We start from the raw sequence: 25384 nt of genomic DNA, 5'->3' as shown, positions 1-25384 counted from the left end.
AAATCAACAAATAATGTTACTAACAAATATTTTGAAGGTTACCAACTTCAGGGGCTCTAATCTGATGTTGATTACTGTATCCTTACCATGAGTTTTTACGTTTTGACAAATATGACTGTTTTGGTATTTGTTTACGTATTTACCCATACAATTTCCAATCAGCGCCCCTAGCGTGTTGTATCAGAACTATAGTGTGAGTAACGTAACATTAAATGTCTAAATTGACAAAATAGCGCTTTATGTTTTGTCTCTCTTTTTTTGCGAACATGTGAGGCAAACAGAAAGACTTGAGCACTTACTTATTGTTACGTTTACTACTACTGAAGCAAACGGAACAAAATAATGGATTGAGTGAACGTAACGTAAAATTGTGGGATGTTTGAAAACTCATGGTGAGGGTACAGATGTCCGTGAGCAACTAGCCACTTACCATCAGGCAAACATGGTCGTTTGCTACTTCGATTTTACAAAAGTTCAGAGTACATATTTCTCAGCTATAGTCCAGGGTTCAAATCCAGATAAGAAGCCCTAAAACTTTAGGTCTTTCACGACATGAACTTAAAAACAAACGTGGAACCACGTAGTCAGTTAAACTTAGAGATCAACTGGACCTGATCACGAGCACTGATGCTTCACTACAAGCTTTACGCGATGCGCGACTTTTATATTTTAGGGTTTCGAGGATAAAGTTGGAACATCTCGGTTAAATATACCTTACCACACCCTTCAAACCAGAACACAGCAGCGATTAACACTGCTGTTATGACGCAGAAATAGGTGTGACGGTGTTTTTTTTTTAAATATAGGAGAAGCAGACGAGCATACAGTCCACCTGATGGTAAGTGGCTATTGTCGCCCATGGACATCTATAATCAACCCAAGATAGGATTAGATATTCCTACCTGAGGTCGGCCACAGATGCGCCGCCACCCCTGAGGACTAAGCTGGAACGCCTCGGAAAAGTCTGTCTCCCTTACCACACCCTTCAAAACGAAACACAACAGCGCCTAACACTGCTGTTATTAATTAACTGTATATAGTGTAGTTTTATTTTTTTATCTATATCGGCCTCGTAATTCCTTTCAGCATATTTTGCTAATCCTTATAGATTCGGATTTTAGGGTGAATTTTTCTAATTCACCCTGTATATTTTTATTCATATCTTACTCGCTTGGAGGCTATCGCCGATGGTGGAACGCGTCCTCGCCGTAATTACGTTATTTGTTCAAAGCTTGCGGAGGTAGCAACTTAGAATGGATTTTAACGAGTTGTAACAACTTAGAATGACTATTCCTGGATAAGATTGTAGAAAACTTTGAAATTATTAGGGGTCTGTTTTTAGAAAAACACACTAGAAAGATGACACTTTTGAAAGGTGGTTCGACTCTTATTTAAAAAAAATCGTTTGACTGTAAAGTCGCTTTACTGACTATGTCATATGAAAATACTGATGGAATGGTTGCATTTTAAAATTAATTGTGACTCCACTACACTTCAATGTAGTGTAAGTCGATAAATATACACTCAAGTAGGAGAGAGACAGATGTCGAACGCTGCCGAACGCGGAGGCCGATTGTGCCTCTTTGTCGCTCGTTCCGCGCTCTTGCTTGCACTTCAAGCTTTAAATGGAACGCCTCAGAGCGAGGTAACGCCGCATGAGTCATGTTTTTTGGTGCGTGCAGCCGGCTCCATCGAATTATAAGACGTTGTGACGTCAAAACAAAACACACTAGAACACTTTTGAAAAATATAAGACGAATTTGGCGGCAGCACCGGCACACTTGTTTCTATTATCAGCAGTATTAAGCGCTGTGTTCTGGTTTGAAGTGTAGTAAAAGAGAGAGTGTTTTAAAGGTGGTAGAACCCTTTATGGTTCGACTCCGGCGGCACCACCTTTGTCCCTGTAGGTCCGGGAGTAGAATAGGACTACGGTATCCCCTGCGTGTCGAAAGAAGCGACTAAAAGGGGGCTTCCGGGGTTGCGGGAACGAAACGAAAGCGGTCGTCCTATGCCGCGGCGTGACTTCGCCGCTTGGCGCAGGGTCTGCGGGCCTCGAGGGATCCCTCCTTGCCCGGGCAATCTCCTCAGTGGGTAACACTGCCCACCGGTGTTGTGGGCTGCCGTGAGGCAGCGGTGCAGCAATCGGTCCTAACGTGACCTGTGCTAGGCTGCGTGTGCAGATTTTCAGTCCTCCAGATGGTCGGAGGACACCTGCCCCTCGAGTTCACGAGGGAGCGGGCGACCGTCGGGGGGTCGAGCGTGGAGGGGCGCGAAGCCTCTCAGATGGGCATGTGGCCCATTGTCGGCGCATGCGTACATACGATGCGCCAACCTGGCCACAAACCTGTCCAAGGTCGGAACCTTGAGGTCGCGCTCCAGCACGTCGTTCCGAACATAGCGGCCCGCCCTCACGATCGTTCGTAGGGCCTGGCTCTGCACGGCACGGAGACGCTTGCGGTTGGATTCTGACACCAGGGCATACCATGCTGGTGCCGCGTAAGTTAGGCGTGATCGGACGTACAACTTGTACACCCTTAGTTTAGTACGGGTCGGTAGATGAGATGCCAGCACTGGTCGGAGCATCGCTCGTGCAGCACGGGGTTGCGGGCGGCAAGAGTGGGAGCTCGAACCGCCCGGCCAGCGATCCCGGGAAGGACGGCGGTATGTGTGGTCGCATACCGCCGTACGCACCAGACGGTGGGGCGAGCGTCAAGGTTTCCCCCTCGTAAACAAAAAAAATAAAAAAAAAAAGATCTCGAACATCACGTGTACTGCATATATGTGTATAAAATTAATGTATGTCTGTATGTCCTTTATCACGTTAGCTGCGGAACGCGGCTTAAAACACCTCGTCCATGTCTGGTCGTTATAGCGGTAAGAAAAAACTTTAACTTCTCTGTGGTGCGAGAGGCATAACTTCCGTCTGGTTCAGTGTAGGAGAGTGATAACTATATGTTTGTGATGTGCTACTGATTCCTAGTTCTATGGTACACCAACCTAATGTCGGGTTTGTTAGACCTCGTACCGCACTGAACAAATAATAATGCTAACACAGTGCGGAACGAGGTTGGGAACGCCTCGTTTCCCCACGCACCTCGTACCGCACCCCACGCTAGCTTCACGTGGTTAGTGTTGTGCAACGCAGTCGAGGCTGCGTAGCGACGAAGTAGGACCGCTGTCTTTATGTTGAAAATTATCATGTCAAAACGTTGCCGAATAAAGTTGATCATGGAGGAAGATGAAGAAAAACCGGTTGAAAAATCTGAGCCAGAATTCTGTACAGGAAGATATTTCAAAAACAGGTAAGTCACAAATATACTCTGTCTAGGTGAAAGTCCAGTAGTGAGACTTGGCAGGCTAGGCGTATATCCGTATAGTAAGAAATTACATTATAGATAATTACGTTTCCTGTTATGGTTCAAACAAAAGTTAAGTAGCTACATTATTGATATAGGAAACGTAGGCAAAATCGTTACCGAGTATTCCGATTACTCTTTACCCTAATCTACTCGCTCCTACTTTTCAGAATCCACTGCAAAGAAAGCACATCATCTCGATAAGGGTCCAAAGAAGAAGAGATGTGTCGGATGCTACGAAAAACTCCGCACATTCTTGACATGTCGTGAGGCAGACAAAAAAACCAAAAAAAAAATCTCACGGAATGCACTGTTTGCAAAAAACCTTATTGTCTGAAATGTTTCAATGAAAAACATCCATAACTTTTCCCCTTTTTGTATTCATTCTGTCCATAACGTTGATAAATAAAATAAAATCGATATTTATTTTCCCATCACTAAATTATATGGAAACCTGCCATTTTTCAGTGCGGTCCGAGGTGCATTAGACCCACATTTTATTTTACCCATAGAATCTAAAGTAACGAATTTAACCAAGGGCGGCGGCAGTTTTAGGTTAATCAACTCATTGTTAATAATAATCAAGACAAAAACCGTCGATTTTGTCTTATTTGGCGCCAAAAAAAGGATTTTAGTCTCCTTCGGGCGGTGGGATTTAACACGCCTCGTGCCGCCACAATGTCGGATATAGGACGAGGTTTAAAACAACTCGTAACGCAGTAATGGAAAGTACAGAAAAATCTGTGCCGCAGGGAACGTGTTATAGAATCGAAAACTATGCATTTGATCATGTGATGATATTTAGAAAAGTTCTTGTTCATGAGTTATTCGCCCCCGAAGCTTTCTGAGTTGGTACGACCAATTTTTGACAGATAGCGCCTGTAGTTCCAATGAAGGTACTTTTCAGGTTATGTTTGTCATGTTATTATTTTTGAAACGCGAAACCGAGGTCACTACTAGTAGAATATAAATCATCATCATCATCATCAGCAACCCATAACTGTCCCACTGCTGGGCACGGGTCTCCTCTCATAATGAGAAGGATTAGGCCATAGTCCACCGCGCTGACCAATGCGAATTGGTAGACTTCACATACCTTTGAGATTTTTTTTTATAAATCTCTCATGTTTTCCTTCACCGTTTAGCAAGTGATAATTAATTTCTAATACGCACATAACTTTGAAAAAATTAGTGGGATTTGAACCTCGGACCCCTCGATCGAGAGGCCGAGTTTCTTATCACTGCCTTAGAATATAAATAAGAGTAGATTACAGTACAAGAACAGACAGACAGACAAAAAGACGTATTTCACTAGTATTAAAGGTTACTCATTACGCATTGCGTTTGAGAACAGATTAAACTTAAGTATTAATGACTGAGAGATCTACAGCTAATAAAATATTAAACATTTCCGTTTTCTGATTAAACGTCTTAATCACTAGAGTTGTATGGCTTAACCGTATCCGAAATAAAAATATCCGAAACCATCAGTGGCGTAAAACCTAAATTGTATGTGGGCAAACCATGGATTATTATATTATAGATATCTCAGATTGGTTTCCCATTACGTCGACTGTCATGGCGTAGTTTACACGGAACAATGCCGACATGCGCAGGTAAGTGGTGCAAAAACAACACGAAATCGAAGAAAAACTGCGGAGAAATATCGTTTCATTCGTAAATGCTTTAGAGCATTTATATTTTCCAAACACGAAAATAAATGACGGTAACACTTTCAATTGTTAAAACTGGTTACATTTTCTTTTTAAGAGTGAGTAATCGTATTGTAAATGTATTATGCCCCATAAATCTATTGGGCAAAATACACGTTGAAGGTGGTAGAACCCTTTGAGGTTCGACTCCAGTGGCTACTGCCGTATGGACACCTGTAATCAACACCAGATTGGATTAGATATTCCTATCTGAGGTCGGCCACAAATACGCCGCTACCCCTGATGACTAACCTGGAACGCCTCGGATAACTACGAGTATGTCTCCTTTACCACACCGTTCAAACCAGAACACAGCAGCACTTAACACTGCTGTTATGAGGCAGAAATAGGTGTTGCGGTGATTAGGATTAGCGATTTTCCTTGTGCGATTTTAGCGTGGTTTTTAGTTTTTAAACTATAATTATTATTTTACATTAAAATTCCTTTGAAACTGAGACACATAACTGAAATGATTCGAAACTATCAAATAATCAGTAGCAATTGTATATCCGAAACGGATATATTTTTTGTGTCTATTCGTATCTAGATCCGAAATTTCAAATCCGTACATCCCTAGTGAAGACTTAATCTTTGTTCGGTGTGTGTTACGATTGTTTATATTCAATGTTTACTGTAAATAGTAGAATAAAGTGACGGTAGTGCTTATAACAAGTACAGAATAATTATAACATAATTAATAATGGACTAGACTTTGAAGGTGGTAGAACCCTTTGTGGTTCGACTCCGGCGGCACCACCGCCACATCTATTTCTGCCTAATAACAGCAGTGTTAGGCGCTACTGTGTTCCTGTTTGAAGGGTGTGGTAAGGGAGAGGAATGTTCGAGGCGTTCCAGCTTAGTCCTCAGGGGTAGCGGCGCATCTGTGGCCAACCTTGAGTAGGAATATCTAATCCTATCTGGGGTTGATTACAGATGTCCATGGGCGGCAGTAGCCACTTACCATCAGGTGGACTGTATGCTCGTCTGTTACTCCTATATTATAAAAAAAAAACAAAAAAAAACACCTCTGTAGCGACTTCCCGCGATTCCTCCAGACGACGTCACACGTTTCTATCACGTATCTATCTATCTATCTATTTATCAGCCTTTAAAAGTCCACTGTTGGACACAAGCCTCCCCTTATCTGCGCCACTCCGACCGGTCTTGAGCCGTCTGCATCCAGAGGTTACCAACCGTCCGCTTCGGGTCATCAGTCCACCTGGTCGGGGGGCGTCCTGTACTCCTCTTGCCGAGACGTGGTCTCCATTCGAGGACCTTCCTACCATTCGAGGACCTACCTACCTACCCTACCACCTACCTACTACTAACCTACCACTTACCTTGGTTGCATATATACAAGCTAGGAACTGAGACTGTCGAAGCACGGCCGCTGTCTGGACTACATCACCTAACACAGGGAGATCTCCCGCTGACAAACCTCTTTCGCACTCGGGCACCACCGCCACACCTGTTACTCTTATAACAGAAGTGTTAAGCGCTGCTGTGTGACACGATGCGCAGTTTAATGTTGAATTTAAACAACCATTCACTGCACAATTACGGTAACTTTTTTGTTGCTCCATTTCTTGTACAAAACAATTGCAAACGCGTGTCACAAGCGGACTGATAGTCGCGCACGTATGCGTCCGAGTCCCACCGAGGTGACATGTCGGTGAGCGGTGTCTATGTGTGCGTTGTCCGAGCCCGCTTTGTATGAAGATTGACTTCTGTTAGTTTTTATTTTGTGGTTCTGGTTTAAGGTAGACATGCTATTCTGAGTCCTTAGTCCTCAGGAGTACTGGCGCACTGCCAACCTCAGATAGCAATCTAATCTTATCTGGGGTTGATTATAGATATCCATACGGCAGTAGACACTTACCATCAGGTGTTAATAAAAAATAAACGTCATATAATAACTTATATAAGAAATAAATAAGATAATACGATTGAAATCTTATACGGAAGACTCGTAAATATGAAAAAGTTTTGAGAACAAACTAAATTTGATACGTGAAGTCTAATAATATTTTTGATCTAAATAATGTATTTTTGGGTCTTCTGAAAATTATGCCGTCATAACATTTAAGGTATTAAGTTTTATTACAACTTAGTCCGCGTAAAACTGCTAGTCCGCTCTGAATATAGAAATGAATCACGTCGCCATAGCAAATTGTATGACTACACCTGCTCGCAACAACTTTAGAGGGGACTAGCAGTTTGGCGCGGACTATACCAAGCTACCACTGAGGACTAAGCTGGAATGCCTCGAAACAGTATGTCTCTAACACACCCACTCGGTTATAACAATATGTTCGCGGCAGCGCTTAACACTGCTGTTATTACGTATTTTTTATTTTTTTATAATATAGGACTAGCAGACGAGCATACAGTCCACCTGATGGTAAGTGGCTACTGCCTCCCATGGACATCTGTAATCAACCCAAGGTAGGATTAGATATTCCTACTTGAGGTCGGCCACAGATGCGCCGCTACCCCTGGGGACTAAGCTGGAACGCCTCGGAAAGTTCTCCCTTACCACATCCTCCAAAACGGAACACGGCAGCGCCTAACAATGCTGTTATTAGGTAGAAATAGGTGTGGCGGTGGTGCCGCAGTCTCACAACAAAGGGTGCTAACTTCCGTTAGAGAATTATTCAGTGATTTCTATTGAGTGATAGATCATATATATTGGCCATATCATTACAATCTGCCAAGTTGTACCGGATTTACAATGATGAGTATTGTCCCACTGCTGGGCACGGGTCTCCTCTCAGAATGAGGATTAGGCCATAGTCCACCGCGCTGGACAAGTGTGTTAGTAGATTTCAACCATAGATTAGTAAAGATTCTTTGCTGCCTTGAAATTGAATGAAGCCACAAAGGCTGATTTGTAGTTATTTAATAAGAACAAATCACTAATACTGCGTAATTTACATAATAAATAAATAAGTATTTCAACTATTTTGGGGATATTTTAAGTAGCACGAAGACGTGGCAAAACTTTTTTACGCAACTATTTCAATTGTCAAAACTGGTTACATTTTCTTGTTAGGAGTGAGTAATCTTTAGTAATCTATGATTTCACCTTAGATTTTTTTTTAATATTTAAAACTGAAATTTAAACCCAATTGAGCATAGGAGTAGGAATTTTCCTTTCTTATGTTATTTCTGTAAAATATTAACGTAAGTATTTTCATGATAATTTCACTTTTAAAAATGCTACAGGAGATGTAATCTTCTTAACATTTAATGTCTCATCATCATTATGTTTTCTTTTTACTTTTCGAAACGTTGCTAATTATTTTTGGAGTATTTTTAAAAATGAAGAAACCTTTATTATATCCAACGATGGCAGACAGGCTGATGGAAGGTAGTCACAGCCTTTTTATAATATAGGAGTAGCAGACGAGCATGCAGTCCACCTGATGGTAAGTGGCTTCTTCCATGGTCATTCGTAATCAACCCTAGATAGGATTAGATATTGCTACAGGTCGGCCACAGATGCGCCGCTACCCCTGAGGACTAAGCTAGAGCTCAGAAAAGTATGTCTCTTACCACACTTCAAACCGGAACACAGCAGCGCCTAACGCTGCTGTTATTAGGTAGAAATAGGTATGGCGGTGGTGCCACCGGAGTCGAACCACAAAGGGTTCTACCACCTTCGAAAGAACGCCTCAGAAAAGTATATCTCTTACCACACTTCAAACCAGAACACAGCAGCTTAACACTGCTGTTATAACAGAAATAGGTGTGGCGGTACCGCCGTCGAACCACAAAGGTTTCAAAGACTTTACATATCTTTGAAAGCTTTTTATATAAGTCTGTATTAAGCATTAAGTTAATATTATGCATCCCTAAAAGCGATTAACATCTACTCCCTCGTTTAGTAAGTTAGCTAAGTAAACTCGACCGTTTACTTGTAAGCATAGTTATGGTATAGTGATCGACGAAGAATAGTCTCAGTTCAAACGCGGCGGGGAGTCTCGGAACAGGGGTGGCGTGGAGTCGTAATAAATAAAATATTATAGTTTTAATATTTGGCCAAGTGCAAATCGAACTCGCATACTGGGTTTCATAGCATCAAATTTTAATTGTTTATTTTATTTTTAGTATTTCTTATGTTAGTAATTGGGAAAATGTTAACTGTGTACCTTCTACGGTTTAATAGATAAAGCGAAAAAGGCTGAAAATAGCGGTTTCTTGAATGGCCACCCCCTTTTATTTTAAAGATTTTATTATGTTTGATTTTATTTGTTGTAATAGCGGCCAACCGTACACATACTCTGTAAAAAAATCAAATGTCTATCGATTACGGTTCAATAGATAAAGCCCCGTGACAGACGGACAGACAGCGGAGGCTTAGTAATAGGGTTTCGTTTTTACCCTTTGGGTACGGCCGACGTCTTGTTGCAATTGACAACCAAATCGGATTGTAGACAGATCGCCAATAAGCATGGCTGCTGAGTACTAAGTAATGCTTCAGATAAGTATCTCACAGAACACAGCAGCGCTTAACACTGCTGTTATTACGCAGAAATAGGTGTAGCGGTGGTGCCACAGAAGTAGAGCCGTTAAAAATCATTGAATCCTTCAAATCGCCCTTCAAATCAAAACAGTGTCGCCCTTATCACACTCACACTCACACACTCCGTAACAATGTAACATACTCGCACATAAATGCCAAAAAACTATAGTGTAATATTTTATTAAACAATATTTTTAGTACGAATAATCTCCACGCCACCCCTGTTCTATTGTGCTCGGAGTTCCTATATAAGCTGCGGGTACGTTTCAGAGCTGCATTCAGAATCCTGCCGTCGGAAGGTAAGTAGCCTTTCCTTATATTACAACCTTTGAAAGGTAGGTAGGAAATATTCATTTTTTATTTATTTTTTTATACTTACGTATCATTTTTATGTCATGTCTTATAATAACAACTCTGTACTCTTTTGTTACATCTATATTATATTTTGTTCTTTTTTCATTTTTTTGTGTGTACGTATTCATTTTTATGTCATATAAGAAGTATGTACAATTTCGGGGATATTTTAATGAATTTGGCGAACCCTCTGAGGTTCGACGAGGCGTTATGACCGACCTTAGGTAGGCCTCCTCCGGTAGGACACCTCAATAGGACGGATCAGTTTGCAAATTTTAAATGTGGCAAAAAAACTCTACTATTCACAAAAAGGTAGACACAAAATTTTGGGCTTACAATCAAATATCTCTTTTGTATGTGTTAGACTTTTAATTTGGTAGATATTGCTAAATAACTTTCTTAACTCCCACGGTAACATAAAAATTAAAACTGTTCGTTGTCGTAAACCCATTAGCCCCACTGCTGGGCACGGGTCTCAGAATGAGGATTAGGCCATAGTCCACCGCGCTGGCCAAGTATTGGTAGACTTCACATACCTTTGAGAACTTTTTTAAAGAGCTCTCAGGTATTTTCCTCACGATGTTTTCCTTCGCCGTTAAAACAAGTTATAATTAATTTCTAATACGTAACTTTGAAAATTAGAGGTTGAACCTCGGACCCCTCGATCGAGAAGCCGAGTTTCTAGGCTATCACTACTTACAATCGTTACATTTCATAGTGGTTGGAGAAAAAATATAAATAATCGGTGATTTTTCGATAAAATTGACCCGACAAATTGACTATACATATTAACTTCAAAGTTTTGGAGGTAGAACCCTTTGTGGTTCGACTCCTGCGGCACCACCGCCACACCTATTTCTACCTAACAACAGCAGTGTTAAGCGCTGCTGTGTTCTGGTTTGAATTGTGTAAGGGAGACATACTTTTCCGAGGCATTCGAGCTTAGTCCTCAGGGGTAGCGGCGCATCTGTGACCGACCTCAGGTATATCTAATTCTATCTGGGCTAGATTACAGATGTCCATGGGCGGCAGTAGCCACTTACCATCAGGTGGACTGCATGCTCGTCTGCTACTATCTTATATATAAAATTCTCGTGTGTCAATGTTAGTTACCGTACTCCTCCGAAACGGCTTTACCGATTTTCACCAAATTTTATATGCATATTCAGTAGGTCTGAGAATAGACTACTTTCTATTTTTCATACCCTGAAGTGATAAAGGTTGTTCACCCTTAACATTTTTTTTATTTATATGGCAACACAACGTCTGCCGTCAGTTAGTATTATATAAAAATAGTTATAGGGTAGAAAAACAATTTTTAGTTATTTGTAAATATTATTTATGTTTCTAACTTTTATAACTTAGTCCTTTAGGAACTAAAGTTTGTGCCTCCCTTCTGTGTATATTAACATATATCAAAATACAATAAAAATGGGCAAGTACGTTATGCTTCCACGAGAAAAGGTTCCGTAGAAATATACATTTGCCGGGTCAGCTAGTATCAAATACATTCTTTATTCCTTAGAATTTTTTAGTGTTAAATATCGAGAAAACTCCAAAAAAAGGGACAGTCTTAAGGGACTGATAGCAAAGAAACCTAGGTAAATTGTGAATTGTTTGAAGGAACCCTTTGTGGTTCGACTCCGGCGGCACCACCGCCACACCTATTTCTGCCTAATAACAGCAGTGTCAGACGCTGCTGTGTTCTGGTTTGAAGTGTGGTAAGGGAGTCATGCTTATCCAAGTCGCAACCAGCTTAATCTTGAGGTAACGCATTTGTGGCTGACATCAGGTGGCACTCTAGTCTCCATCTGGCGTGCACGACGGTATGCGACCACACATACCGCCGTCCTTCTCCAGGTCGCCGTCCGGGCCGTGCGAGCTCCCACTCTTGCCGCCCGCAACCCCGGAAGCCCCTTTTAGTCGCCTCTTACGACAGGCAGGGGATACCGTAGCCCTATTCTGGTCCCGGAACTACAGGGACAGGCACTCTAGTCTTATTGAATATGAACCTGTTACTGTCGTGCTGGGTACGGGTCTCCTCACAGAGGATTAGGTCATAGTCCACCGCACTGGACAAGTGCGTATTGGTAGACTTAACATACCTTTGATTTTTTAAAGATTACTTAGTACATGTGTCCTCACGATGTTTTTCTTCACTGTTTAAGCTGATCTCTTATACGCACATATATTCAAAATCTGAGATTTTGATGTGAAACATCTATAGCCGCACGTAAAACCGATTTCTGGCGTGGCGACGCATGCCGTGGCTATACGATGGTATATATATACAGTCTATATGCAGTAGTGTGTACGGTGTGGCGACGCGTCGCCATGCGCAAACAGTATTTTATCATTATGACATATTTAGTTCCTATCACAATATGTTCTTTTCTGCATATTACTTTTACAAAATAATGTCGACGTTTCACATCTGCCAGGCGTCCCGTGACGGCTCACATTTTTTTTTTTATAAATCTCTCAGTTATGTCACGATGTTTTCCTTCACCGTTTAACAAGTGATAATTAATTTCTAATACGCACATAACTTTGAAAAATCAGAGGTGCCTGGGATTTGAACCTCGGAACCCTCGATCAAGAGGCCGAGTTTCGTAACCACTATTTAGGTTCTAATCTTATTAGGGTTGTTTATACAAGAACACAGCAGCGCTTAACACTGCTGTTATAACAGAAACAGGTATGGCGTTGGTACCGGAATCGAACCACATAAGGTATAGTCCGCGTAAAACTCCGCTCTGAATATAGAAATGAATCGCGTCGCCACAGCAAATTGTATGACTACACCTCGCAACAACTTCAGAGCGAACTAGCAGTTTGGCGCGGACGCCTTTAGAAGTTCTTTATTACTCGAATGAACCCAATGAATGAACTTTAGTACATAAATCTATTTGCCACCCTCATTTATCACTATCTTACCCTTTAAACTTACCAAGGAGGTTAAAGTGTAATTAATTGTTACTCAGTTCAAAGAAAAGTAAATAAATGAAAGAACAGTAAAATATTAAAAGTTTTAAGAAAGAGAGATTTTTGATGTGAAACATCTATAGCCGCACGTAAAACCGATTTCTGGCGTGGCGACGCATGCCGTGGCGGCGCGTCGCCACGCTATACGATGGTATATATATACAGTCTATATGCAGTAGTGTGTACGGTGTGGCGACGCGTCGCCATGCGCAAAAATCGTAATATTTTATTTTATCATTATGACATATTTAGTTCCTATCACAATATGTTCTTTTCTGCATATTACTTTTACAAAATAATGTCGATGTTTCACATCTGCCAGGCGTCCCGTGACGGCTCACATTTTTTTTATTTGTGTGAGTAAAAAAATATAGTTTAAAAACTAAAAACCACGCTACATTCCTAGAAAAAAATCGTTAATCCTCACGATCCTGATGATACTAAGTAAATTAAAATTGGACAAAATTATTAAAATCATGTATTGTCATCGGTTCTTGATAAGTGTTCAAAATTTTAAATTAATCGGACCGTTCAGAGTAGGTAAAAATCGAGTTCAAAGATTCCGTTACATACATACAGGTCAAGCTAATAAAAGCGTGGTAAAATCTGTCGTAAATAATGAATGTATCAAATAAAAATAAACAAATTATTATGAAAATAAAATTATCAAATCAAAAGGAAAAAAACAATAATGGAATTAAGTAATCTATTTACATGGAAATCAAATATTATTTAGTTACCTATTAACAGCAGTGTTAGGCGCTGCTGAGTGAGGGAGACATACTTATCCGAGGCGTTCCAGCTTAGTAAAACTCTCTTTTGAACTTTCATGTAGCCTTTAATCATTAAGACGAATCTAACAATTAAAACGTCCAGCCATTTGAACTGTAGGGTGTGCAAATAATGAGGCATACATCTAAATATAATTATATAACTCAAAGGTGACTGACTGACATAGTGATCTATCAACACACATCCCAAACCACTGGACGGATCGGGCTGAAATTTGGCATGCAGGTAGATGTTATGACGTAGGCATCCGCTAAGAAAGGATTTTGTTCAATTCTACCCCCAAGGGGATAAAATAGGAGATGAAAATATTAGTTCGTAACGCGAGCGAAGCCGCGGGCAAAAGCTAGTACATACATATGTTTAAAAAACATTACCTCCTGCTGTCATAGCCGTATGTAAAAATTACTTCTCATACTTCATACACTTCCCCCATTCCTCACTATCCTCCTTACTTTTCCATGCAAAGGTTGTCTGGAAGAGATCGCTGCTTAGCGATAAGGCCGCCTATTGCATACTTATATAATCTTGTATTATTGTTATGTTCTATGGAAGTATGCAATAAAGAGTATTCTATCTATCTATCTAAGGCACCATTCTCAAATCATCATAGCTACGTAGCAACCTTATGCTACGGAGCTACGCCGCTATCCTTCTACAAGACTGCTACGATACGTCGTAGCAAAGTTGTAGAACGATAAACTACAGTAACTTCCAAAGCATTTTTAAGGTTCCGTAACCAAAGGGTAAAAACGGAACCCTATTACTAAGACTCCGCTGTTTGTCCGTTTGTCTCTTGAACCATAACTTAAATTACTTTATAAGATTAAGCAAACGAGCATGGTAAGACTGATGTTGAGAAGTATGAAGACATACTTTTCCGAGGCGTTCTAGCTTTGTCCTCAGGGGTAGCGGTGCATCTGTGTACAAAGTCAGGTAGAAATATCTAATCCTATCTGGGATTGATTACAGATGTCCATGGTCGGCAATAGCTACTTACCATTAGACTGACTTCATGTTTATGCTACTCCTATATTATAAACTAGCTGACCCGGCAAACTTTGTGCCGCCTCAAAATCTATCTATCAAATATATTTCATATAAAATATATCCTATGTTACTCGTAGATAATGTAGCTTTCGAATGGTGAAAGAATTTTTAAAATCGGTCCAGTAGTTTTTGGGCCTATTCATTACAACCAAACAAACAAACAAAGTTTTCCTCCTTATAATATTAGTGTAGAAAAAGATTGCGTGCTATCTGAGGTCGACCAAAGACGCGTTGTTAGACTTAAGAACTTTGTAACTCCTGGAATAAGTGTCTCCCTTACCCATAGATAAGTATAGATATCACACCGCCTTGTTTTATATATATAATATAAGAGTAGCAGACGAGCATGCAGTCCACCTGATGGTAAGTGGCTACTGCCGCCCATGGACATCTGTAATCAACCCCAGATAGGATTAGATATTCCTACCTGAGGTCGGCCACAGATGCGCCGCTACCCCTGAGGACTAAGCTGGAACGCCTCGGAAAAGTCTGTCTCCCTTACCACACCCTTCAAACCGGAACACAGCAGCGCTTAACACTGCTGTTATTAGGTAGAAATAGGTGTGGCGGTGGTGCCGCCGGAGTCGAACCACAAAGGGTTCTACCACCTTTAAATTGAAGTTGAATTTATACCTTGTAATTGAAGGAAGCCATTAAATGACTTAAACAGCTAACAATTCTGTCAGCCGTTTAATGGCTGTCATAATTTACGCGGAACAATGCCGACATGTGCAGTTAAGACGCGAAATCGAAGAAAAAGTGCGAAGAAATATCGTTTCATTCGTAAATGATCTAAAAACTACATTTTTGACGTGACAACGTCTTAAATTAGGTTGCGGCTGGGAGTCACTTATGAAAAAGTGTAACGCCCGGTAACGTTACGATGAGTCACCGAACGAGAGAGAGGCCCGCCGAATGCCTTGCGTCTCTCTCCCACTCAACTATGATCGGTCTGCCGCGCGCGCAGCACTAGAGACTAAACAAAATATATTTCTATAGTTAAAATTTGTGCAATTCTTATTTTCATTCAATTCCTTGTTCCTATTGTGCAATTTAATTATATTCATATCAATAAATATTCTACCGAGAAAAAGACGTTGTCACGTAAAATCTTCGCCCGTAAAACCGACTTTACAGGCAACCATTTTTTTATTATTCTTCAAGCACGAAAATAGATGACAGCGACAATTGTCAAAAAGTTACCTTTTCGTGTTAGGAGCGAGTAATCTTTACTAATCTATGCCCTTACCACACTTCAAACTAGAACACAGCAACGCTATACTGCAGCAATAGTGATAGCGCCACCGTAAAACTCTAAAAGATAAACCGCTAAAAGATAACGTCTTGTATTAATGAAAGGTGTGGTAAGGGAGACAGACTTTTCCGATGCATTCCAGCTTAGTCCTCAGGGGTAGCGGCGTATGTGTGATCCATGTTAAGGTATGTATGTAATCCTATCTGGGGTTGATTACAGATGTCCATTGGCGGCAGTAGCCACTTACCATCAGGTGGACTGCATGCTTGTCTGCTACTCCTATATTATAAAAAAAACCTTATGCTGCGGAATTTTAGTTCGGGTACTGTCCACGGGGGCGCTGTATGCGCGAATTCGTAAACGTTGAACGTTTTCGAGCAAACGTAAAAACTCATACTAAGGGTAGTGTTATCCCGAAAATAAGTACCATTCCCGAGATAGATATAAATCTGGCTGCGGACCGAGAAAGCTAGTAAAAAAAAGGTGCGGAACCCTCCATGTGCGTACGCCTACACTTGGCCAATTATTTTTGTTTGTCACTTCCCAGAATTGAGGCAATGTTACAACTACTTTTATGGTGTTGTTCTTACAATAATCATCATTGCCCCAAATATGTTAGGCGTGGTATGTTTACGACAAGTATACGGCACTTTGTTATATTGTTATGACTATTATATACCTATAGTCTGATTCATAATTAGGTGTCCAAAATGTAAACAAAGGTGTTGACGTAGCACATACGTTTCAAATGGTAGTTTCTTATTTTTGACGATATTAAATTAATACAACAATAATAAAATAATAATCTAAATAAATAAAAATCAATCCACATTTTCTAATATTTATATTACCTCAATTTCGTTCCATACAGTAATAATAATAAAAAACAAGGTTTATAGTAGAAAATTAAAATGTGATAATGGTTACACAATCGGAACCCAAAACATTTATTGTGCCGTCATTTTTAAGTTTCGTAGCTGATGTTATTCATTTTATTGATTGTAATCGAACTCAAATGTATTATCGTTTTCATAGCGCGTTTGTTAAATTGTGAATAATTGTAAAGTTTTCGTTTTTTGTTGAGTTTGTAAACATTTTTGTTTCTTGTTAATTTTGACAATGACATTTTTTGTTTATATTTTGGACACCTAATTATGAATCAGACTATAGAGTGTTACTATTGCAACGCAGTAGTGGTTGCTCGGCCTCTCGAGGAGTCCGAGGTTCAAATCCCCCGCACTTCTGATTTTTTTCACGCTTTTATTAGCACCTGTACCTATGTATCTATGTATCAGAATTCTTGAACTCGATTTTTACCCACTTTGAACGGTCCGATTAATTTAAAATTTTGAACAATTATCAAGAACCAATGTCAGTACACGATTTAAATAATTTTATTCCATTCACCTCATCAGGATCGTCAGGAATCAGCATTAACGATTTTCCTTGTGCGATTTTAGCGTGGTTTTAAGTTTTTAAACTACAATTCAAATTTATGTGTGTATTACAAAATAATGATCATTTGCTTAAACGGTGAAAATATCGTGAGGAAAGGCATACCTGAGAGATTTATAAAAAAACTCAAAGATGTGCGACGTCCACCAATATGCACTAATAGATATACTAGCTGACCCGGCAAACGTTGTGTTGCCATATAAATAAAAAAATGTTAAGGATGAACAACCCTTATCACTTAGGGGTGTGAAAAATAGATAGTATCCGATTCTCAGACCTACTGAATATGCATATAAAATTTGGTGAAAATCGGTAAAGCCGTTTCGGAGGAGTACGGTAACTAACACTGTGACACGAGAATTTTATATATAAGATGTATTTTATTTATTATATTAGAGTAGCAGACGAGCATGCTCCACCTGATGGTAAGCTACTGCCGTATGGACATCTGTAATCAACCCCAGATAAGATTATATTCCTATCTGAGGTCGACCACAAGAATCGCTACTTCTGAGGACTAAGTAGCTCGAGTATGTCTTCCTCACCACACTTCAAACCAGAACACAGCAGCGCTTAACACTGCTGTTATAACAGAAACAGGTGTGGCGATGGTATCTCTATCGAACCACGATTCTACAACTTTCGAAATTATCTCATAACAGCAGTGTTAAGCGCTGCTGTGTTCTGGTTTGAAGGGTGTGGTAAGAGAGACTGACTTTTCCGAGGCGTTCCAGCTTAGTCCTCAGGGATAGCGGCGCGTCTGTAGCCGACGTCAAGTAGGAATATCTAGTCCTATCTGGGGTTGATTACAGATGTCCATGGGCAGCAGTAGCCACTAACCATCAGGTGGACTTCATGCTCGTCTGCTACTGCTATATTATAAAAAATACCGTTTTTATGACGTAATACGAGGAGTTACTAAATAATAGAGTGATTCCAGGGCGAAAACCTAGTCACAAGATAATCTTTTCATATTCTTCATACGACGCTCACCCGCTGGGAGCCACGGGCGGCCCGCCCGCAAATCAGATGTATTTTTAAAGATTCGCAATCATTTAGAGTAGCACTTTACTCAATATTTGACGTGTAGAAATAGAAAGAAACAAAGAAAGAAAATATCTTATTCAGGATAATTGCAACAAATGCGAAAACAAAATAATAATTGGCTATTTTTTTTTATATTATAGGAGTAGCAGACGAGCATGCAGTCCACCTGATGGTAAGTGGCTACTGCCGCCCATGGACATCTGTAATCAACCCCAGATAGGATTAGATATTCCTACCTGAGGTCGGCCACAGATGCGCTGCTACCCCTGAGGACTAAGCTGGAACGCCTCGGAAAAGTCTGTCTCCCTTACCACACCCTTCAAACCGGAACACAGCAGCGCTTAACACTGCTGTTATTAGGTAGAAATAGGTGTGGCGGTGGTGCCGCCGGAGTCGAACCACAAAGGGTTCTACCACCTTCGAATGCGAGTTAAACTCGCTTTTTCGGATTCCGTACTATAAAGATAAATTCATAATTTGGTTGAAACTCGGCCTCTCGATCGAGTCTGAGGTTCAAATCCCAGACGCACCTCTGATTTTGAACATTTTTGACGCAAAATGATGTGCTTATTAGAAATTAAATATCACTTGCTTAAACGGTGAAGGAAAACACCGTGAGGAAAGGCATACCTGAGAGATCTTTAAAAATTATCAAAGATATGTGAAGTCTACCAATACGGACCCTAAAAAGGGAGTTAAGAATAGGGCCCTCTTAAAGAAGTCGCACTTACACAAAACAAATTAAAACAGTTAAATATAATTAATCCGTTAATTTAGCTCTCTAACAATTTACCTCAGTTACGGTAACTCGTAACAAAATTATCTAACTCTGAGAGGACAAAGTTAACTGTAGTTGTAACATAGTTAGTGTTTAGGCTTCTCAACAAAAGTTTACAAGTTTAAATTGTATCGTTTCTTTGTTTTTAATTTGGAAAAAATCTTTAAGCTATTTATTTATTTATTTGCACGACAACAACAGTACACACAATTCTTTCTATAAGTATTACACTATTATAGTAGACACATAAATTAGTAAAGATACTTCGCCGCCTCGAAATTGAATGAAGCCACAAACGGCTTATTAGTATGTTCTTTTTTTGAATTCTTGACAAATAAAAACATTTTTGAGAAAATTTACGAATAAATAACTAATACTGCGTAATTTACATAATAAATAAATAATTTCAAATATTTAGGGATATTTTAGCACGGAGACGTGGCAAAACTTTTTTACGCAACTATTTCAATTCTCAAAACTGGGTACATTTTCTTGATAGGAGTGAGTAATCTTTACTAATCACGTGTGCATGCCAATTATAGCCGTATCTGTAAATACAGATTTTGCTACTGACTTAAAATATATTTTTAACGGTCCGATTAATTCAAAATATTGAACATTTATCAAGAACCGATGACAATACACGATTTTTAACCGACTTCGAAAAAGGAGGAGGTTACTCAATTCGACCGTATATATTTTTTTTTTTTTTTTTTTTTTATGTTTGTTCGGCGATTTTTTCGCGATGCCGCGACCGATCGATATGATTCATACACCATTGTATGCGGCTAGTTTCACAGGGGGTCCCATTTCGAGGAAATTTGAAAATTTCCGCCAGTTTTCCCGGAAAATTGGAAAAACCCGATTTCATATAAACTTGAATAAGTCGAGTATTTCTTAACCAATTTCAATTTAATTTTTTTCATATGAAAGAGTGTTTCGTTGCGGTACTTTCCTACCTTAACATTAGTACGCTTTGCTGATTAGAATTTAAGTTATGGGGTGGAACTCATCATCACTACCCCTGCTTTTTACATATTTTATGACAACTTACCTTCTGCCCACTCAATTCTCATGAAACTTAAAATGAACATTGAGTGTCTAGGTTATCATGATATGATGGAAAATTTGACCTTCAACTCTTCAACCCTGGTAATGCAGAAGTGCCTCCTGCCTCAACCATACAAGTTAGGCATTTGGAACTTATGGATATATAATAAAGTCGATAAGTTGAGATATATGATGGAAAATTTGACCTTCTACTCTTCAACTCTGATAATGCAGAGGGGCCTCCTGCCTCAACCATACAAGTTAGGCATTTGATGCTTATGAATATTCAATAAGGTTGATAGGTAGAGATATATGATGGAAAATTTGACCTTCTACTCTTCAACTCTGATAATGCAGAAGTGCCTCCTGCCTCAACCATACAACTTAGGCATTTGGAGCTTACGAATATATGATAAGGTCTTTGAGTAGAGACATATGATGGAAGATATGACCTTCAATTCCTCAATCCTGATGATGCAGAGGTGCCTCCCATATAAAGTATATAGATTAGACATTTGTTGTAATGAAGTAGCTAAACAGAGGTATATGATGAAAAATTTGACCTTCAACTCCTTAGATCTGATGATGCAGAGGTACCTCCAGCCTAAACCACATGAATAAGCCATTTAGTGCTTTCACACATATAACTATCACGCAGATAAATGTAATGTAATGTAAAAAAATGACCTTCAACTCTTTCACTCTGATAATGCTGGTGTGCTTCCAAGCTTAACCATAGGAGTTAGCCATTTTGTGCTTTCATATATGTATTAACGTCACTAAGTAGACACATAGGATGAAAATTTTGACCTTCAAGGTCTTAACCCTGATAACTTGGACCTTCAAGTCTTCAATTCTAGTGACTCATGGACACTGCTGGCCTAAACCACCGTAACTTGACAATTACTTCTTACAAATATAAAATATGATTAATGAATACGTTGTAGTTTTTCTTAACTATTGAATTAAGGTAAATTGGACCGACTCACTCGCAGAGTTTTGCCACCTAGTTTGATTTATTTACTTTTCTGTTCCTACCTAACCTAGCCAATAATGTAGTATCCTATATGAGATACTATCGTGTTTCGCCTATAGTGTTTCGTATTGAATTGGTTAGGTTAGGTTGGAACATATACGACAATGTAAAACTAAGCGAGAAGGGCGCGGTAGCGCCCTGCGAGCGGGTGGGTCCAATCCGTATGAATTCAGACCTTACCTTTATTCATGATCACCTTTATACAATTTTGCATAATATTAATACAAACGTTAGCATACCATCACTAAAAAGGGTGAAAAAAAATATTTTAACAAAAAATAAAACCGACTTCTATGTCACTACAAAGTAAAAAATAATTGAAATAAATGTTGGTTTAGTACATATTTCTGAAGTCGGCGCTCATATTGTTTACGCCGTTATCAAACGACATATATTGAGCGCCAACTTCAGAAATATGGACTAAACCAACATTTATTTCAATTATTTTTTACTTTGTAGTGACATAGAAGTCGGTTTTATTTTTGTTAAAATATTTTTTTAGGTAATAATTTTATCCCATTCTCCTCATCAGGATCGTCAGGAATCAGGATTAACGATTTTCCTTGTGCGATTTTAGCGTGGTTTTTAATTTTTAAACCATAATTATTGTTAGTAGATATTGAGTAATTATTGTATTATGAAAATGTTAGAAGAGTGGGTGACTTTTATATGAGTCATTTAGTCCTTAGAAGTAGAATCAGTAATCGACTTCGTTTTTTATAATACTGAAGTAGCAGACGATGCAGTTCTCTGATAGTAAGTGGCTACTGCCGTAAATAATCTGTAATCAACCCCAGATAAAATTAGATTTTTACCTGAGGTCGGCACCAGATGCGCAGCTACCCCTGAGGCCTAAGCTGGAATTCCTCGGAAGAGTATGTCTACCTTACCACACCCTTCAAGCCAGAACACATCAGCGCTACACTGCTGTTATGAGGTAGAAATAAATGTGGCTGTGGTGCCGTCGGAGTCGAACCATAAAAGTTTCTACCACGTTTAAACATTGCACATTGTAATATTTATATATTTATGGTATATAAGCAGTCAATAGTCTATAATCATGACCGGATGTGTCATATTTTGTTTACAGATCCGCCATCTTGGAACAGCTGTCAGTTTTGCCGCCATGTCGACTATTTCCCGCGTGTCTTTACTTGTTCTCGTCGCGATGCTGTTGGGATGCTGTTATTCAGCCACTGTATGTATTTTTTAAATAAGAATATACAAGCATATTAATTAGTTGTCTATTTACTAATTCGACTATATATTTATGTTATGGCGTAGTCATCACGAAAGGTCTAACATGGGTTCCGGGTTCGATCCCGGCCAGATATAATTATAACTAAATATGAATTTAGATGTCAATTCTGAACATATTATCGTTCATAGCTCCCACGACACATGAAAAATCTTAGTGTGAAGTAAAAAAAATGTTAATAAGTTATATTCAAAATGGTTTTATGAAGTTTCATTGCATAATAAAATACAAGACATGACCACCTGAGAAACATTCTCCATTCGATATTATTTGAAATGTCCGCTAAAATAATGTGACATGAAAACCATAATTAATACGTAATATATTCCATAATAATACGTAATAATAATAGGAATACGAGTGATTGTCCCTGTAGCTCCGGGACAAGAATAGGGCTACGGTATCCCTTGCCTGTCGTAAGAGGCGACTAAAAGGGAGATTCCGGGGTTGCGGGCCAGAGTGGGAGCTCGAACCGTCCAGTAAGCGACCTCGAGAGGGACGGCGGTATATGTGGTCGCATACCGTTGCAATTACCAGATGTTGTGGGAGCGAACGCTCCCCCAGGGCAGAGCCCGATCGGGGCATCGCGCTTCGAGGACTCCGGTTGTGTTCCGTCGGAGATCCCGGAGTTCTCCACCAAGCGTTGAAGCGTTTCCCCCTACTTAATACTTAGTTATTACCTACTATTTACCATGTTTTGGCCGAAGTTTCGGTTACTTAAACTTAATTTTTCCAAAATGAAATTGTATATGTTTCCTTTTTTATAGATCCCAAGAAACTTCGACTCTCGGTTGAGTGATGACATCATCATTGCTCCTAAGAAGCGGCCATTCTGCAATGCTTTTACCGGTAAACTAATTTATACTAACACTAAATAATATTTAACAGTAACAATAAAATAACAATAAAGAGTTTTACAACATGATGCTTCATCATCGAGGTGGGCGAAAATTCCTTAAGTTAATTTTTTTACCCCTAAAATTAACATAATTTTTTTGTAATTTTATAATCTCCGAAAGTCGATAAAAAACAAATGACCCTGTTGATTTTATTTCTCGTATACAGGCTGTGGTCGCAAGCGGTCCCAAGGTTCCCCTGGAATGCCTGTGCAAGAAATCATGAGGCAAAGACAGGTAATCCATTTGTATTTCTAGAATAGAGAAGCAGAGAAGTAGTAGAACCCTTTGTGCTTCGACTCCGGCGGCACCACCGCCACACCTATGTCTGCTAAATAACAGAAGTTTTTAGTGTTGCTGTGTTCTGGTTTGAAGGGCACATAGTCCTAAGTTGTAGCGGTGCATCTGCGGCCGATCTATGGTAGAAATCTAATCCTATCTAGGGTTGATTACATTACATGTACACGGGCGGCAGTAACCATCAGGTGGATAGAATGCCCGCCTGCTACTAGTATAATATAAAAAAATAATAATGCGTTTTACTAATAATGATAAAAATAAGTACTTAAATTAATTTAATATAAAAATAAATCATTTACAGTACGTCGACGACGAAGCTTTAATTGATTCTGAAAATGCCATTGACGAACTTTCCCGCCAAATTCTCTCCGAAGCTAAACTCTGGGAGGCCATCCAGGACGCCAGCGCGGAGATCGCCAGGCGAAAACAGAAGGAAGCCTACAATTAGTTCGACGCTTACACATGATTGGCTGAATAAATATTATGCATTTGCCGTAGCGTTTCGTATAAAAAATCTGTAATGTCAACTACTTCCGGTTTGGGATTTTAATTGTTCGCTCAATTTGACTTTATTTGGTTATTAATTAAACTATTTTATAATTATAATATCGATCTGGTGTTGTGTTAATTATTACTTAAGTTTTTAGGTTGTAGAAAATGAATAGACATTGTTTTGACGTAAACGATTTCGCGCCATTACCAAATTTACTTTTGACAATGACATAATTATGGATATAATAATAATTAAATTAGCCCAGATACTAAATATTTGAACTTTTTTGAAATTTTTTACATCTTTTTAATATGTGAAAAGGAAAACATATAACCTAATCTTTCTAAGAATATAATATTTCGAAAGTCGTTTATAACATATTTTATCTATTAATCGTAGGAGGTGACAGTTAATATAATTTGTATATATTTTCATAAATTAGAATTATTTTTGGAATTCTATTCACGACATTATTGTTATTAACTTACAAATAAACAACAAAACTATTAAATGTGCTTCAGGCAAACTGAAAATTGAAATCAAAATGGCGGCGCTGGTATAATGTTTCTCGCTCATACATTAAAGAAAACGAGTGAGATAAAAATAGAACTGCCGCCATTTTGAATTACAAGTTTCTATACGTTTAGGTCCATATTTTGTAAAGTTATAGTATATCTCAAGTTATTTTTGGCATCACAGTTTTTTAGATATTTATTATCAGGAATTTCGGTCTGAAATATGAATTCAAAATTAATCTTTACTGTATTTTTCACTATCGAGCTATATTTGTTCATAATTTTAAGTAATTCTAAGATGTGAATGTTCGATCAATTTGAAGTAATAAAAAGACTTCGTTAATCCAATTAGTTTTATTTACTATTAATTATATTACATTTTAATATATTTGAAATGGTTATACACAAAAAACAACAGATTGCACTTCGGGAGTGTCGGCAGACGTAAAAGCTTTTGAAACCTAACCTGAATAATAAAATATAACAAATGAAACTAACACCTATTGATATATTTTTTCTATGCTGACACC

General features: G+C 39.0%; 2 protein-coding genes across 2 annotated transcripts in view; one reads left to right on the top strand and one right to left on the bottom strand.

Moving 5' to 3' along the window:
- LOC140752767 (uncharacterized) overlaps window positions 1-25384 on the bottom strand; it is a 222898-nt gene that overhangs the window by 148418 nt on the left and 49096 nt on the right. The gene's annotated exons all lie outside the window — the stretch shown is intronic.
- On the top strand, window positions 9868-25160 carry CCAP (crustacean cardioactive peptide). The gene is made up of 5 exons (XM_073087202.1): window positions 9868-9892; window positions 22483-22590; window positions 23418-23499; window positions 23716-23783; window positions 24148-25160. The coding sequence occupies exons 2-5, from the start codon at window positions 22519-22521 to the stop codon at window positions 24292-24294; spliced, it is 369 nt and encodes a 122-aa protein (XP_072943303.1). The 5' UTR covers window positions 9868-9892; window positions 22483-22518; the 3' UTR covers window positions 24295-25160.

This window comes from Epargyreus clarus, unplaced genomic scaffold, assembly GCF_041222505.1.
Source record: "Epargyreus clarus isolate Ecla_fem2 unplaced genomic scaffold, WU_Ecla_fem_2.2 ptg000025l, whole genome shotgun sequence".
NCBI lineage: Eukaryota > Metazoa > Arthropoda > Insecta > Lepidoptera > Hesperiidae > Epargyreus > Epargyreus clarus.
Note: the sequence above shows the minus strand (reverse complement) of the source record. Positions and strands in the feature narration are given on the sequence as shown.

Coding starts and splice junctions, on each gene's coding strand:
- CCAP (XM_073087202.1), top strand. CDS start 22,519: ATGTCGACTATTTCCCGCGTGTCTTTACTTGTTCTCGTCGCGATGCTG. Junction 22,591..23,417: donor GATGCTGTTATTCAGCCACT/GTATGTATTTTT, acceptor CCTTTTTTATAG/ATCCCAAGAAACTTCGACTC. Junction 23,500..23,715: donor ATTCTGCAATGCTTTTACCG/GTAAACTAATTT, acceptor TCTCGTATACAG/GCTGTGGTCGCAAGCGGTCC.